At 33.8% G+C, this 18,174-nt stretch overlaps 2 protein-coding genes and 2 non-coding genes across 7 annotated transcripts; 3 read left to right on the forward strand and 1 right to left on the reverse strand.

Moving 5' to 3' along the window:
- Nucleotides 1-3,210: 3,210 nt before the first annotated feature.
- On the reverse strand, nucleotides 3,211-7,559 carry LOC116022123 (F-box protein FBW2-like). 4 transcript variants are annotated; one of them, XM_031262695.1, is made up of 3 exons: nucleotides 7,069-7,559; nucleotides 4,192-4,496; nucleotides 3,211-3,991 (listed from the first exon to the last, which is right to left on the reverse strand). In XM_031262695.1, the coding sequence occupies exons 2-3, from the start codon at nucleotides 4,494-4,496 to the stop codon at nucleotides 3,385-3,387; spliced, it is 912 nt and encodes a 303-aa protein (XP_031118555.1). In that variant the 5' UTR covers nucleotides 7,069-7,559; the 3' UTR covers nucleotides 3,211-3,384. The 4 variants fall into 4 exon arrangements, with proteins under 4 accessions (XP_031118555.1, XP_031118554.1, XP_031118553.1 ...); XM_031262694.1 differs by lacking the exon at nucleotides 7,069-7,559 and adding an exon at nucleotides 5,849-6,117; XM_031262693.1 differs by lacking the exon at nucleotides 7,069-7,559 and adding an exon at nucleotides 5,627-5,765.
- On the forward strand, nucleotides 6,434-6,507 carry TRNAV-CAC. Its single transcript has one exon. It is a non-coding gene; the product is annotated as a tRNA-Val (tRNA).
- Nucleotides 7,560-7,875: 316 nt separating the features above from the next.
- On the forward strand, nucleotides 7,876-7,949 carry TRNAV-CAC. The gene has a single exon. It is a non-coding gene; the product is annotated as a tRNA-Val (tRNA).
- A 4,435-nt stretch (nucleotides 7,950-12,384) lies between these two features.
- Nucleotides 12,385-14,422, forward strand: LOC116022122 (7-deoxyloganetin glucosyltransferase-like). The gene is made up of 2 exons (XM_031262692.1): nucleotides 12,385-12,971; nucleotides 13,216-14,422. Exons 1-2 carry the CDS (start codon nucleotides 12,452-12,454, stop codon nucleotides 14,151-14,153), a joined length of 1,458 nt encoding a protein of 485 aa, XP_031118552.1. The 5' UTR covers nucleotides 12,385-12,451; the 3' UTR covers nucleotides 14,154-14,422.
- Nucleotides 14,423-18,174: the final 3,752 nt, after the last annotated feature.

Here is an 18,174-nt window from a genome sequence, read left to right on the forward strand (position 1 = left end):
ATTATATTGTTCGAAAATGGAATCATTTGATAGGCAGCACGTTTTTTAGACAATTCAATTGTGCATGTGATTTAAGGCACTAGGGGCCAAACATTTTTTAGTTTGCACAATGAAGGGATTATATTGTTCGAAAATTGAATGATTTGATTTTATTCTATATTCTAATTTATGGAGAAGTTTGTAGTCATTACGCAAATATGTGTTTTGACTTTTGAGTAAGCTTGTATTGTGACCCTAGATGACAAATGACTTCAATAAGAAGGAAAATTAGCATAAGTTGTTCATAATTTATCGGTTCAGACCAAGAAAGTCAATAGTTAATATATGTGTTTTGAGCACAGCTTACATTGTGACCCTAGTTGACAAATGACTCCAATAAGAAGGAAAAGCTCTCTCTGTGGGAAGAATTTCGGAAGAATCCGACTTCGATTCCTACAAGTGACGATTCTCCCTAGGCTAGCTCCCGTGCCTCCCAGAACGAGCGGAGATTAGTTGGTGGATCTGGATCGTTGAGCGGACGGAGAAGAAAGACCTGGGACATCTTGTGGATTCACCAAATAAATAAAAAAAAAACATAGGTTGTTTATAATTGATCGGTTGAAACCAAACCTTTACTTTTTGTTTCCATAGATATCTAATTGAAGCAAGAAATATAATCTAATCTAACTTTGCTGAGTTGACTATTAGTTGACTTACAAAGGATTTTTTAAAATTTCTTTAAATATAATATATCAAAATATTTATTTCATACAAATAATTAAAATTTCAAATTGAGCTCCCCAAAAAATTCCACATATATAATCAAGTTCAAATATTATAACCATCCATTAATAGCCAACTTATGATATGATGAGGGTTAACTTTTTTGTTATTATATATAGTTAAATAATATAGTTGGATACTTGGATATAATTGTTGCATAATACAAAAGTTGAATATTAAATTCTCAAACTTTTAAAATATACGGAGTATTATAAAAGTTATTTAAGATTTGAGGGGTCCAACATAATTCACTAGAATCATTAATGAGCAATATAATACGATTGTCCAAGTTAAAGTTAGGTTTAAAAAGTGCATGGGGGAGGGAAGCCTGATGCAAGAAGTAAAGCCTGATCAGAATACCATCTTCTTTATATCAGCTTCAATATTTTGAGCACTCTTAAACTAGGGATGGCAACATAACAGAACGGGGTGGGGAGTATACTTCTTCGTTCTCGTTTTTGCGACCCTGGCCCGATTCTCGTCCCTAGCGGAGAATTGGAAATATTTTTCATTCCCGTCCCTGCAGAAAATTAAGCAGGGATAGAGATTCCCTATTTCTCATCAACTCATAGTCAAAATGATTAATTATTGCAATTTTTAATAACATGTAGTAACACATAAAATGATAACTACAGACATATATATAAATTGTTAACTACATGTACAAAATATGTACCTTTAATTTATGTAGGTAAATAATATATCGACTGCAGACACAAAATATTTGGACGAAGGTCTACAATGCATAATGGTCCTAATCCATGGTATAACAATTGCCGTAAACCACTGACATTTACATTCATTTTTAACATACTAAAAGTTTCATTTTTGAAAATTCATTTTGAATGTACTAATTCATTTTTAAAATACTATCTAAAAATAATCATATAATATATTAAAAATGAATTTTAATATGTTAAAAATAAACATTTATCATTAATTCACTTTACAATGTATATTATTATAGCCTAGAGTAATAAACATGTATATCTATCATTGATTCATCACACAATGACACAATGTACACTATAGTCGATCGACAGTATAATTTTCCGCAAAGTAGGTAGTGGGCTTGTTACGTACTTAGGCAAGTTACACAAAAGTACTCCAATATTTGGAATAAAGAATTTCCACTCATTGATTTGACTAAAAATATTGTGCCGGTTGTCTAAGCTTTAGGAGTTTAGGAATTTGAAACCAACTTTTCATAAGCAATATAATGTAAATAAAATTGATGGAGCTGCTTTTACATAGAAAACTAAAAGGAAAAAAAAAATCATAGATAGTTTTTTATTAGGGGTGTTTAGTAAATAGTTGTTAGCTGATTGTATTAATGGGTTTCACTAGTTGATAGCATTAGCTGATTGTAAAAAATGTTTGGTAAATTAGTTGTTAGGTGTTAATTATAGCTAATTACATACAAAATGACTTTTAAAAAAAAATTGAGCAAAAAAATTGCTTTGAGTAGCTTTTTGAATTTTAATATTTTGGAGCAATAAACGGTTATAAAAAAGTTAATTAATCAAACACTCATATTAATTGTTTAACCAAGTCAAACAGCTAATAGTAATCAAATAAGTCAAAATTGACTGATAAGCTAACTATTTTACCGACCAATTACGTTGATTTATCGACTGCTGTTCATAAAACCAACAGATTGTTGCAAAGAAATTTCATGATTGAATCTTTTAACAATTTGTACATTTTGGCTTATCTCCGGTACAACCGGATAATAATAATGCCTTGCATCCAACAATGATTTCATTGTAGAAAAGAATACGTGCAGTGGGTGCTTAGAATGGACGACAACGTGGTCTACTTGGTTTTAGAAAAGTAAGGTTGAGAATGGGGACTGTGACAAAGGTTGTGAAATAGTTTCATATGTAAATGAAAGTTGACTAGATATCCCACTAACTTTTCAATGGTGGAATTTGCTGGCTTGGCAAGTAATTTCAAACAATGTTTAGAGCATATCTTTACTATCAGTTTAGACTCGACTTATATTAGTATTAGATATGATTGTGGATGAGTAAGTACGATGAGAGAGACATTCTTTTTTACTTTTAGCCAAGTATCATGTCCTCCATGTTCATTCTTGACTATTCTTAGTTAAGCGCTTAGTCCTCTTAACCTGTTCTAAGTTAAGTGTGAGGTGGTAAGTCCCTTTTCTTGTCCCCAATCAAGTACCAAGTACTAGTACGAACAATCCCAATTAAGTAGATAAGATAATCACAGGAGTTGCATCAGTCTAATTTGATTTACCTCTTTGTGATCATTTACCGGCTAGAATCACATAATCTCTGTGAGCCATCCTCATAGAGTATCTTGGAAGATTTTATGTAGTAGTAACATGGGAGCATTTTTTTTCCCTTAGAAACAACATTTTAGGAGGTTTTTACCTATAAAAACCAATGAAATTTTGGAATATAAATGCTTATGCCATAGAAATGCTCATAAAAAAACCTTACTTGATCATATATATATATAAATATATAGATGCTGCACTCAACATGTTTTAGTTCTATCAAGGAGCATATATCTAAACATAACAAAGGAAAACATATACATCAACAAGCACATTGAAATGGCAAACACAGTTCTTATGCCAAAACACAATAATGGTTAAGGAGATTGAGGCCAACCATAGGTAGCATCCTCGTCGGACTGCTGATAGAATCTGAATTCTAGCTCACCGAACCTGTTGTCATCATCATCCGAACTCTCGTAATCATACAAAGAGTCTGAAAAGTCCGACCAATCTTCATAGTCGTCGTTGTTCCTCTCGTATTGATCCACAACGTAAGGCCCCAAAACTGTCAAGTTCGGGAACTTGTCTTTCAGGTACTCCTCGTCGAGCTTCACTTGCCAGCATCCCCTTAAGTCCAGATACTTGAGATTAGGGCAGCTGCGGATGATCTCTAGAGCGCCTATCGTGTTGATGTGCAGGTAAGCTGCCTCGAGATGCTTGAGGTTGGGCATCGTAGTGGCTATGGCGTGAGCCTCGTCGTCCTGTGAGAGCTTGTCCTCCGTGATCAGAGGATGCATGTTTCTGCGAAACCCTTCCAGCTGTTTACAGTGCTCGCCAATAGCCTCTAAGGAACGTGCACCAATTTTATAACAATAGCTCAAGTCCAAGAACGTTATCATCGAGAGGCTGCCAGCAATCTTCTCCACAATGGAATCGCTCATGTTGCTCCGGGGCAGGCGCAATATCCTCAAGGAACGAGCACTGCAAAGCAGAGGCAGACTTACAATAACATAAAGACGTATAAACTATACTTTCTAGTTTCTACTATTCTTTAGTCGGGCATTTGTGCAAAACAACACACGAAATCAAACAAGGATATTAATTAAAACCACTGCAAACATATGCTACCGCAATTCTTGGAAATCAAAAGGACTTTAACCGGGGTTCAAGATTGTGCTTACTTTTCTGCGATGAGGGAGAAAACAAGTTCGTTTTGGAGGCCAGAGACACAGAGCTTGTGAATGGAACCGGAGCTTCTCGTGATCAGCATTCGAAGCATTCTCTCAACGGTCCCGGGCTCCGAGCGATTGCTCCATTCCTCAATGTCAATCTCTTGCCAGCAGTACGGCCCCATCACAGCTTTGCCCCACGATTTGCATACCGTGGGCACTACTGTTAGCAATTCCTGGAGAGGCAGGTTCTTGAAGATTAGGCCAAGTGCATCAGGGAACAGTTCATCCCAGGATCTTGTACTCCCCACCTCCATCTGAAGGTAAAACAATGCCAATTCTTATATAAATTAGACAGAGTTCTACTATGAATTGAGAACCCATACAACAAAACATTGAATCATCAAGAAAAACTCCCTTATGTAACATGTGAGAACCAAACAAGACTATTTTAGTCCCTAATAAAGAAAACCTATGCTGAAATGAAGGGTTGGGGGTATATAATGTACTCATCAATTCCAGTAATCAATGAAATGGCATCCATGGGGCAACCCAGACAAGCTGGTCATGACTTGGTAACCACAATGTTACAAGTTCGACTCCTAACAGGAGCGGCCTATTGGCCTTCATGGCTTGAGAGTCGACCAGCAATAGGCAACCTAGGTTGATTTAACTCCTAATGTAACATGTGAGAACCAAACAAGATTAATTTCGTCCCTAATAAAGAAAACCTATGCTGAAATGAAGGGTTGGGGATCTATAATGTACTCATAAATTCCAGTAATCAATGAAATGGCATCCGTGGGGCAACCCAGACAAGCTGGTCATGACTTGGTAACCACAATGTTACAAGTTCGACTCCTAACAGGAGCGGCCTATTGGCTTTCATGGCTTGAGTCAACCAGCAATACACAACCTAAGCTGATTTAACTCCTTTTGTCTTTTGTCTTTTGCAGACTAGAGTCATAAGGCGGGATTTAACCATGTACACCCTCGTATTAGTGGCCGTGTCACTCAAAAAAAGAAATGGCATCCAGAAACTATAGTGTAAAAGTGACTATAACCATTAAAACCTATCATTAACAGCAAATGAGCTACCACAGAAATTGATTAACAGTGAAAGAACTGAACTGCAGAATCTGCAGCACCATATTCTTGAACATCAGCATGGAATGGTTGATTTCATGAATGTAAACCACAAAATAATCCTTTGCATTTAGAATCACAAATTCACAATACCAGGAAACAATTGAACAAAAGCCCAGAAAACCCAAAGCAAAACCACACAACAAAGGGCATTTCACCACATTCCCCTAGACAGCCCCAAGATCTACACAACAATTACAGATCAAGAATTGGGAAATCTAAAACCAGCAAAATTACAGCTTCAAATGGACTAAAAAATCACAAGGAAACAGAGTTACTGAAGCCCAGAGAAAGCACAAACCACTGGTTCCTGCGTGTAGAGGTGCAGAAAAGAAAGCCACCGACTAATCCGCCAGAAACATTGGGAGTAGAAGAAGGTAAACTCTCATAAAAGATATTTACTGAGCTTACCTACCGGGCCACGGGAATGTAAACAATAAAGACCAGATGAAAAAGCTGCAGCCTATGCACACCTCTATGCATATATAGTAAGGTAAAATGTGAACAGCAATAAAAATGAAACCTTTATAATGTAGATTAGGCAGTGTGTTTATGGCATTTGACTGAAATTAATGTAGATTTATTGAACTTAGACCAAAATCTTGAATTGTTTCCCAGATCCCCCACATGCAACAAGAAGTTAAGATATTTGGCCAACCCTAAGAAAAGATTGTAACTTTGGGGATTATAGGGAAAAAGGGTGAAGATTGAATTTTCATTGAATGAAGATTCTTGGAACTTCAATTTGTGGGTGAAGATTGAGGCCCAAATTTTGGAAATGTTTGAAGTCTCATGGACTAACGGAGTTATTGGTACTATTTTATTGAGAAAGAACCCAATGGACCTATGGGGTGCATCTGATGAAGTTGATGGGAATAACAGCAAATGAAAACAAATAATTAGAGGAGCTTTTAGCCTTTTACTGTGTTGTGATTTTGCAAAAGAAGATGGTGAAACAGAGAATTTGGTACTTTTTGGTCTCTAAAAGCTGGCAGACATATATAGAGTTGTTTGCTTTTTACTAATTCATGAAGATTCCAATTTCCAAAACTCCAAGCCAGACAGAGTTCATGTATTAGAGAAATTCATGAAGAGTTTTTCACGAAGTGTCTGGGTGGTGTAGTTGGTTATCACGCTAGTCTCACACACTAGAGGTCCCCGGTTCGAACCCGGGCTCAGACATTTGATTGTTATTAACCTTTTAATGTAAACGCCTTTTTTGCCAGTGAAATTGATTCTGTTTTGCTACAGTTGCCCTGATATAATCTAGGGTGTGTTTGGCTTCTAAATAGAATCAGAATCGGAATCAAAATGAGAATCAAATACTTAATAATGGTAATAAGTTTTGGTGAAAATATTTTATTGATAATAGAGTGGAATTTGAATAATTACCAATATTGTTGTTTTGTTATATACTTATGTATGACCCTATAGTGGAAATAAAGTTTGTAAAAATACAAAAACAAAAAAAAATCAAAACAATTGATCCTAATATAATGATATCNTTTGCATTTAGAATCACAAATTCACAATACCAGGAAACAATTGAACAAAAGCCCAGAAAACCCAAAGCAAAACCACACAACAAAGGGCATTTCACCACATTCCCCTAGACAGCCCCAAGATCTACACAACAATTACAGATCAAGAATTGGGAAATCTAAAACCAGCAAAATTACAGCTTCAAATGGACTAAAAAATCACAAGGAAACAGAGTTACTGAAGCCCAGAGAAAGCACAAACCACTGGTTCCTGCGTGTAGAGGTGCAGAAAAGAAAGCCACCGACTAATCCGCCAGAAACATTGGGAGTAGAAGAAGGTAAACTCTCATAAAAGATATTTACTGAGCTTACCTACCGGGCCACGGGAATGTAAACAATAAAGACCAGATGAAAAAGCTGCAGCCTATGCACACCTCTATGCATATATAGTAAGGTAAAATGTGAACAGCAATAAAAATGAAACCTTTATAATGTAGATTAGGCAGTGTGTTTATGGCATTTGACTGAAATTAATGTAGATTTATTGAACTTAGACCAAAATCTTGAATTGTTTCCCAGATCCCCCACATGCAACAAGAAGTTAAGATATTTGGCCAACCCTAAGAAAAGATTGTAACTTTGGGGATTATAGGGAAAAAGGGTGAAGATTGAATTTTCATTGAATGAAGATTCTTGGAACTTCAATTTGTGGGTGAAGATTGAGGCCCAAATTTTGGAAATGTTTGAAGTCTCATGGACTAACGGAGTTATTGGTACTATTTTATTGAGAAAGAACCCAATGGACCTATGGGGTGCATCTGATGAAGTTGATGGGAATAACAGCAAATGAAAACAAATAATTAGAGGAGCTTTTAGCCTTTTACTGTGTTGTGATTTTGCAAAAGAAGATGGTGAAACAGAGAATTTGGTACTTTTTGGTCTCTAAAAGCTGGCAGACATATATAGAGTTGTTTGCTTTTTACTAATTCATGAAGATTCCAATTTCCAAAACTCCAAGCCAGACAGAGTTCATGTATTAGAGAAATTCATGAAGAGTTTTTCACGAAGTGTCTGGGTGGTGTAGTTGGTTATCACGCTAGTCTCACACACTAGAGGTCCCCGGTTCGAACCCGGGCTCAGACATTTGATTGTTATTAACCTTTTAATGTAAACGCCTTTTTTGCCAGTGAAATTGATTCTGTTTTGCTACAGTTGCCCTGATATAATCTAGGGTGTGTTTGGCTTCTAAATAGAATCAGAATCGGAATCAAAATGAGAATCAAATACTTAATAATGGTAATAAGTTTTGGTGAAAATATTTTATTGATAATAGAGTGGAATTTGAATAATTACCAATATTGTTGTTTTGTTATATACTTATGTATGACCCTATAGTGGAAATAAAGTTTGTAAAAATACAAAAACAAAAAAAAATCAAAACAATTGATCCTAATATAATGATATCCAAAGCACCAATATGAAAAAAAAAAAAAAAAACAAAACAAAACAAAAAACAAAAATATGAGGGATGTAGTAAAGAGGCAACATCAGGCCCGGTCTTATTATTTTATAGGCTTGGGGCATGACAAAAGAAATAGTAGCTTACTTGATGTTAACATATATTTAATACCTAAAATTTAAATTACATAAAGGAAAAAATAAACTAATATGAAATAACTTGAAATAAGATTTACAAGTTTTTAGTAATGTTACATGAAAAAAATTTATAGGTACTTTCACAAAGAAATAATTTATAAAAATGAATAAACAACTTAAAATCAAATAAACTTATAAACAATAACAAATACTACATTGTAATAGAGTTAATAATACTTAAAAAATAAGCTTATTATAAACAATAACATTGTTATCATAATAAAGAATACATTAATTATTAATAAAAATTTACACAATTAGTTAAGATTATTGTTTGGATAAAATAATGTAAATAGAAAGCATATTATAAATCACAAATCTTATTTATTTATAACTTTTTTATAAGTACTTTTTCCATTAACCAAATATTCATTAAAAAAAAAACTTTTCAACAGTTTGATAATATTTTTTTAAAAATATTTTGTTATCTAGTCTCACAAATCAAGGGGTTTTGTTGACTAAAAAATTTGAATAAAAAGCATATGATTTTAAAATAATTACGATTGTCTGGATAAAATAATTTAAATAAAAAACATATTATAAATCATAAATGTGATATAAAAAAAAAAGGAGTAATGGGTCAAATCGTGAGACATGTCGGATCTTTAATTAATTGATCAAATCTTTGACATAATTAATCAAAAGTCTGACTCGTCTCGCAAATTGAGACCCGTGAGACAGTATCACACAAAATTTTGCCTAAAAAAATCATTTACTTTTCAGTTTTCAACGTTGTGATATCTAATCTCACAATTAGGAGAATTTTGTTGACTAAAATGAGAGAAAAAGGATTCAACTCATTGTCCTTTTAAGGCTTTAAGTTGTAGTCTAAATATCTGCTACCAACCAAACAACTTTACCTTTATATGAAATGAAATATAAATGTATATTATTTACTTATACATATATATTATATACGGTATAAAAGAGGTAAGTGTTGAATTGGCCTCCTCACAGCATGGACCCTAGGCGGCGCGACAATGGTCCAGCCCGCCCTTACTCATGGTCGGGCCTTAGTGATAGATCGGGAGGTGACAGATGATGAGGGATGAGATGGAATGATATTTGTTTTTAATTACGAAATGAAAATTTTAATTGAAATAGTAATCATATCTCATAATTTTGTTTTAAAAAATTGTCAACGAAACAATAACTATAATTTTGATTTAAATTTCTAGTGTGTAACTCCGTAACCCAACATGCACACCCCTAATTTCTACTAAAATTTTTAATATTAATATAACTACATTCGAAAATTGTACGTGTTATCTACAAAGATTGCTATATGGATTCACTTGATTCCATTCATGGGATTTTTTTTTAAACCCTGCAATTAAAACTTATACGACCAACTCAACTCAAAAAGGTGTTCTTAAAAATAAAAATTGTAATTTTTAAGTACAAATGTTATGACATATCTACTCGACCTCCCTTTTTAAGTTCTTTTTAGGTATGAATCAGATGCAAAATATGAAATATATGCGTATGAATCAGATCAGATGCAAATGTAAAATATATGCTGGAATTTGGAATCCATAAAATAGTTAAATAATTAAAGTTTAAAGGAATCCTTAAATCACACTTAATTCTTCATTAATAATATATTGTTGACCAAAAACCAATAATTATAAATATTAAAATAGAAAGTAGACAATTTCTTTTTTGATTCTTAGAGTCGAAGGCCTGTCACTTCTCTTGACATTTTTGACAATTGGCCAGTTGGTTCATAACTCGAACATGAATACTGATATAATAACATGTATATATCGTACGCCGACTATACAAGCGAGGCGACGGGCATATGTCGGCGGAGTTTAAGTCGGCCTTCTCAAGTCTCAGCGCCGCCAATGACACAAACCTGAAACGGAGCTGTCTTTAGTACACGTAAATTTGGTATTAAGACAACATGTATGCATGTGGGATAAGGTGATTGGTGACAATATTTATGATAAAATCGGCTCCCAAATGCAAAGCAGACATTAATTCGTCACTTGTATAGGTTACGTTGCAAGTTCATTCATTGTTTTGTCAGGTTGTCAACGGTAATTAATTTTTTTTACATAAGTAAAAATAAGTTATAGATTTTGTCGCGTATACTCTTAAATAGTGACTGTGAATATATTTTCTTCATTATAAAAAAAATAAAGTTATAAATTAAACTGCTTTTTATTTACAAAAGTCGAATGGAATAGATTCATAAAGTGTAGATGAGATGATGTAGATCGTCAGATCGGTAGTTATGAAAGAGTGATTTGTTATCTTTGGAATATGATATGGCACGAATATGGTTATTTCAGTTTGGTAGTTGACTAGTTAAAGAAATTTATGGAGAAACGAAAATAAAAAATAAAAAATAAAACAAAAAAGGAGTCAAAAGGGTATGTAGAATATATATAGGTGCATACACATGCGATGTATAGTACAATTATAAAATATCTATATTTTCCCGGGGGGGAATCAAGATTAACATATAAATTACTATTAATTAAATAGGATTCGTTGACAATAAGATTTGTCATCGGTTTCCATTCAACACCACGTGAACTATGCCACATGACCCCCATAATGCATAGTGTCACCACAAAGTTTTCAAATGATCTGATTTTGTACCAAACACTTATTAAACAAATTACGGAGTATTAATGTGTACTTAATGTTTTCGTGTATGAGTTACTCCCCAAAATGTAATTAAATAAAAAAACTTGATATTTTTTTCAGCACTATTAACTATGTTCAGCTATGCCGCTCAACCATAAGGCCTTTGGCAGAAAAAAAAAAAAAAAAAGAAAAAAAAAGTGTTACTAAGTGCAATGGAATGTCAATGAAATGATATGGTTGTTTTCAACTTAACCAGGTATATTGGATTCGAACTTGAAAATGCAAGTATTTTGAGATTTTATAGGTGATTGATTAGGAAATGCAACTATCGTGAGGCTCTATAGTTGATCGGTGGAATAAACCTATAGTTATTTTTTAGCTGATATGATATTCAACATGTTTATGGCCTCAAGTGGACTAAATAATCTTCGGTTGAGGTTCAACGAGTTTTAATGGAGGTGTTCTTCTTTTAAAAAAAGTTTAATTTATTGGATGTTACTCTTAAAGACATATTAATGAACAATAAGACATGATATACATTGGTATAGCACCAACCAAAGTGACTGATAATATAAACTTGTAATCTTGAATCCTAACAATCATGTTCGCGCTAGTCAAAATTATATATAAACAACTTAAACTGGTTTACTTTATTGTAGTTCTTTGATAGTTAGAATCATAAAGTGTGATATGATCTACCCTATGCACATGTATACTAATTTTTTTAGAATATACCCCGTACTTACATTTATTACAAAATCATAATATATTAATAATCCAATGAACCAAATCGAATCTCAGCTCCTCTCTGTAATTCTGTTGATTCGATTTTAGCAATCAACTAGGGTGGTTTCCAAAGCATTATAATATTATCACAATATATGAATTAAAAAGATTAACAATTGCGATCTTTGGATGCCAACCAATCCTAATTAATACTGTAATTCTTTTTAAAAAATGAACTTTCCGCAATTTCCTAAGTGCTGCAACAAATGGCGGCTTATTTCACTATGTCGGCCCATGCCCCCATTCTTCACATTAAAATAAAAAATAAAAATACGAATGTATAACCTCATAAGTGACGTCTAGATTGTTGTGATACATTATTGTAACTCAATTATAACACAAGAGAGTTCACACGTTCGAAGCGCTTTGCCTTTTTCAGTTTAGCAACAGTAATTCAATTGAATACAGAAATTAAACATTCTTCTTGACTGGACAGGTTATTCTTATCCTTATACTTAATTTTTGTTTTTAATTTTTACTTACTAGTTGAACTGTTCATGCTGACCTAAATAGTTCCTCAAGTGCCTATATAAGAAGGCCTCAGAGCATTTAAGCATTTCACAAATCACAACTTTCTTTGACTTGAGAAAGAGAGAGAGAGAGAAATGGGTTCTCTTAGATCAGAACTAGACAAGCCCCATGCAGTGTGCATACCATATCCGGCTCAAGGCCATATCAACCCCATGCTAAAACTAGCCAAGATTCTTCATCACAAAGGCTTCCACATCACCTTTGTCAACACTGAATTTAACCGCCGCCGCCTGCAGAGAACCCGGGGACCGGAATCTCTCCGGGGCCTGCCGTCGTTCCGTTTTGAGACCATCCCGGACGGCCTTCCCCCGTCGGACGCGGATTCCACCCAGGACATCCCCTCGCTCTGCGAGTCTACTAGCGCCACCTGTTTAGGCCCTTTCAAGGACCTTCTTGCCAGGCTTAATAACACCGCCGTGTCAAACGCCCCCCCGGTGTCCTGCATAGTTTCCGACGGGGTCATGAGCTTCACCGTCGCCGCCGCTGAGGAGCTGGGCATCCCGGAAGTCCTGTTCTGGACTACTAGCGCCTGTGGCTTCTTGGGCTACATGCATTACACTCTGCTCTGCGAAAAGGGCTATTTTCCTTTCAAAGGTAACAAAATTCTTGCCTGTAATTAACAATAAAAATGATTGATATAGACAATTTCAATTAATTTGGTTAGACTGATTTGACAATTAATATGTTACAAATTTTCAATCCCAACAAAATTATATATTAACCTTATTGGTTTGAGCTGATAAGTTATTTCAGTCCATTATTAGTTAGAGTCACAGTGCAGGATTTAGTCGGTAGTGATGCAAATTATAGATTTCATTTTTTTCAATGTTTCTTTCAGATGAGAGTTACCTGACAAATGGGTATCTGGAGACGGAGTTGGATTGGGTAAAAGGCATGAAAGGCATACGTTTGAGAGATCTTCCATCTTTCTTTAGAACCACAAATCCAGATGAATACATGTTCAAGTTCTTGGTACAAGAAACAGGGAGAGCGGGTAGGGCTTCTGCAGTCATTCTCAACACCTTTGACGCGTTGGAGCATGAAGCTTTAATGGCTCTTAAGTCCATGCTGCCGGCGGTCTACACCGTCGGCCCATTACAGTTCCTCCAGACAGAGGTCAAAGACAGCAACGTAAGAGCTCTCGCAACAAACCTCTGGAAAGAAGACACCTCCTGCCTGGAATGGCTGGACACGAAAGCGCCAAACTCTGTCGTCTATGTTAACTATGGCAGCATAACAGTGATGACACCAGACCAGCTCTCGGAGTTTGCCTGGGGATTAGCGAACTCCAAGAAACCATTCTTGTGGATCGTCCGGCCCGACCTGGTCACCGGGGAGGGGGCTATTCTCCCACCGGAATTCGTGGAAGAAACAAAAGACAGGGGAATGCTCTCGAGCTGGTGTCCCCAGGAAGAAGTCCTGGCCCACCCAGCTATCGGAGGGTTCTTGACCCACAACGGATGGAACTCGACTCTTGAGAGCATCTGCAGCGGGGTGCCAATGCTTTGCTGGCCGTTCTTCGCCGAGCAGCAGACCAATTGCCATTATGCTTGCAGTAAATGGGGGATTGGCAGGGAGATTGACAGCAATGTGAAGAGGGATGAAGTTGAGAAGCTTGTGAGGGAGTTAATGGAAGGAGAGAAGGGAGGAGAGATGAAGAAGAAAGCCATAGAATGGAAGAAGTTAGCAGAAGAAGCTGCAACTTCTTCTATTGGATCATCGCACATAAACATAGAAAAACTCATCAATCTTCATCTCCTTCCTCCAAAATATTAGAAGTCACCCCTATTGACTTGCCCACAAAAGATAAACATTTTACCACTTCAAACTCTCACATCCTACATAGGATAGTGGAGGGTATCACCATCATTCATATCTTTTACATTTTATGAGCTTTTTTCTTCATTTTTTAGTGTAATAAATAAATAAAGTTTAAAAATTAGTTACTTTTTTTTTTTTTGTATCTTTTTATATCTTGGAATATGTTATGCTTAATTTATTATTATTTGGAGTAATTTAAGCAAACAAGTCTATTGTTAAAATCATATAATAATATCGAGTTATTATTATTGTCATTATGAATATCAATTTTAAGTATATGTCACTATCTAATTATTACTATATTAATGTTTAGAAAGTGATATATGAAATATGAGATTAGGTAAATCGTCATATGTAATATTGATGATAAAAGAGAGAAAAGGAAAAATCCAGTAATACATAATTTTACAACACAAGATAAAAAATTCCTAATTTGTTTTACAGAATTTCGTAAAGCAAGACACAAAAACTCATAATATAAAATACATACACATAAACCAGGGTTCAGGGTGAGTGTAAACCTTGGCCCAACATGTAAAAAAGATTGACATTTTTCATTATGATGTGATTCCTACTCATTAGGCAGCCCATGAATAGGCTTACCAACCAATAATTAAAAAGAAATAAACCAATCAAATGATACGAAATCAGAAAGAAAAAAAAAATTAGAAATGCATAGCATTACTCATAACATTTTTCTTTCAACTAACCAAGTAGGCAAGTACCAATGGAAATAAATATCAATGAACCATATGCAACTTGTGCTTTCAAGTCTTCAATGTCCGCCTACCAGCCCATCCCCAACTTGTATGGGCATACATATGTTTTCTCCATCATTTGAAAGCTCTAGAAATGTGGACAATTATTATCACTCTAAGGAGGTAGACAATTTTTTAAAAAATTCAAAATTACAAATTTACCAAAAAATCTTTTGGATAATATAATTAATTCAATACGTGTGATACACGCATCATATATATATATATAAAGAGTAGACGATGGTGGCAGATTAAATGCTAAATTTTAAAAAATTTTCCTATTTATTATCTGCTTAGAAATTAATATAAAAAAGACAAATTTAAAAATTATGAGATAATAAACATAACAGATAAAATGAAATTAAGATATGATAGTGTATACCGTGAAAATATAATTTTAAAATAGTGAAACTATGTAAAGTATTTGATCAACATTTTTTAAGATAAGAAATTGTTATCTCATCTTATCTCTTAGTTATATGAGTCAAACAAGGAGTAGTCAAAGTTAACATTATATTACGTCTTCAGCAAAATTTGTCTTTTCCGTGAAGTTCGAAGAATACCACATGGGAGATGGATTATTAGTATTACTTTCCACTCTTATATATAATATATATACTTATGAAACAATTATATGAATAGGACTTTTTGAAAAAAAAAATATAAATGAAAGCTAAAGTGGTACGTGTACATGTGCATGGCATGGTACGTTTTCCTATCACTCCAAATTCGCTTAATCAGCTCTAGAAAATGAAAAAACAATATAATAATCTCTCAACATCAAATTCTAAATTAAATGTATTTTTTTTTGTGACGAGGGGAACGTGCAGTCAGAACACTATTTAATAGTATGCACTAGGTAAATCTCATTCTTGTAAAATAGACGAGATAAATCACACTATAATGATCTTATTCAACATACTTAAATAATAATATATTGATAGAAATTGAACTCATGACTTTCAAGTACCAAAATTATATTACACCCACTCAGTCACTCGTTGGGAGCAATGTACTTATTTTTGTTTCGATGAAGGGATGCAAGTTTTTATCTTGTTTTAAGATAGGGATAAGCTCTCCATTATTGGCAGAAATGCAGAAAGTCAGTTGCCATTTTTGACAATTGGTGCATCAAAGAAATAATCATAATCCATTCCTAATTAATTAAATCAAGTAAAGGTTATCTGATATTTTCTTATATATTGACACCACTAAATGGGTTTCGTTCGAGATAATTACAATTCCATTCCCACATAATTCTGAAAGTAAGCAAATTCTTTCGTTTGGTTGGAAGGAATTGCAATTCTGCGAAATTAAAATTTCCTCATTTTCATGTAATTAGAATCTCATACCAATCTTCCGGTTGGTATTTCAATTCCATGGATTTTAGGAAGAAAAAAATAACTTTAAGAAAAAATTACCCCTTTTTTTAAAACCTAAACTTGATGCTTTACCTCTCTCTTTCGATTATAGTGTGCCACAATAATACTAGAACCAAATATGGATGTTCTAATAAAAAAGGACCAAATGTGAAATGTCACTTATAAATCTAGGACCAAAAATGAAATTAACTCTATATTTTAATCTATTTTACAGTTATTTAGTAGCGTACCATGCACTGTTATTTTGGCACGTGATGTATAGAGTATGAAATATAGATACCATATGCATACACTATTGTCTCACAAATTCACTATAAATAAATTGATTACTCGTTTGGTGTGTACATTTATTAATTCAAAAAAAAAATGAATGGATGAAGTAAATTCATCATTAATTACGTCGTACGGTGTGTATAGACAAGATTGGAGTTCGAAAATCAATCACTTTCGAGTGACATGCTTAACAATAGTAGCATAAATAGATGATAAATCACTTGTTATTATAACTTGTTAATTGATGTGTTGACGTGCTACTTAAAGTTAATCAAGTGTAAAAATTCGACCCAACCTTAAGAAAAAAATATTGCATATCAAGAAAGATGTGTACAAATATATCAAGAAAGTTGTGTTATAGACTAAGATGCCAACTCTAAAAAGAAAAATTATTGCTTCAACGGTATTTAATTTCTTATATTAATAAAATAAGTTATAGATTTTGTCAATATTTTATTGGTCGAACTCGTGAGGCTTTTAAAATGAATATAATTTATAGTTTTTGTATGATTGGGAAGTTATTATATAAGAGTGTGGGCATACATTCTTAGGTAGTGACTATTTGTTATCTTTGGAATATGATAGGGCACCAACATAGTTTTGTTTTTTTGTTTTTTGTTTTTGTTTTTGTTTTTTTTTTAAGTCAAAAGGTATGTACAAATGTACAATATAGGTGCATACACATGCAATAAAGTCCCTTCGGGAACATCCGATAAAATTGGAACGACACATGCAATGTAGAATTATAAAATACCATTATATTTTCCCAAAATGATAGGATACATACATATATAACATATAAATTACTATTAATTAAATAGGATTAGTTGGCAATAAGATTTGTCATCGGTTTCCATCCAACACCACGTGAACTATGCCACATGACCCACTGACCCCCATAATGCATAGTATCACCACAAAGTTTTGAAATGATTTTGTACCAAACACTCTTATTAAACATAATTAGTGAGTACTTAATTTTTTCGTGTATGAGTTACTCCCCAAAATGCAATTAAATAAAAAAAAACTTGTTATTAATTACTATGGAGTGTCAATGAAATGATAGGGTGTTTTTAACTTAACCAAGTATCTTGGATTCGAACTTAAAAAATGCAAGTATTTTGAGGTTCTATAGGTGACTGATTAGAAAATGCAACTATTTTGAGGTTTTATAGTTGACCGGCCGGTGGAAGAAATCTGTAATTATTTTCTGGCTGATATGTACACTCAACATGCTTATGGTCTCAATTGGACTAAATGATCTTCGGGTGAGGTTCAACGAGTTTTGACGGAGGTATTCCTTTTAGAAGAAGGTAATTTATTGATGTTACTCTTAAAGACATATTAATGAACAATAAGACATAGATATATATTGGGGTAACCCTATCCAAGATGACTGGTGATATAAACTTGGAATCATAATGTCACAAGTTTGAATCTTAGTACTCATGTTTTAATTTGCGCTAGTAAATTATATATGGACAATTTAGACTGATTTATCTCATTGTAATTTTTTTGTTAGTTAGAATCATAAGGTGAAATAATATACTCAGTGTACACCCT

This window comes from Ipomoea triloba, chromosome 6 (genome assembly GCF_003576645.1).
Source record: "Ipomoea triloba cultivar NCNSP0323 chromosome 6, ASM357664v1".
In the NCBI taxonomy this organism is placed as follows: Eukaryota; Viridiplantae; Streptophyta; class Magnoliopsida; order Solanales; family Convolvulaceae; genus Ipomoea; species Ipomoea triloba.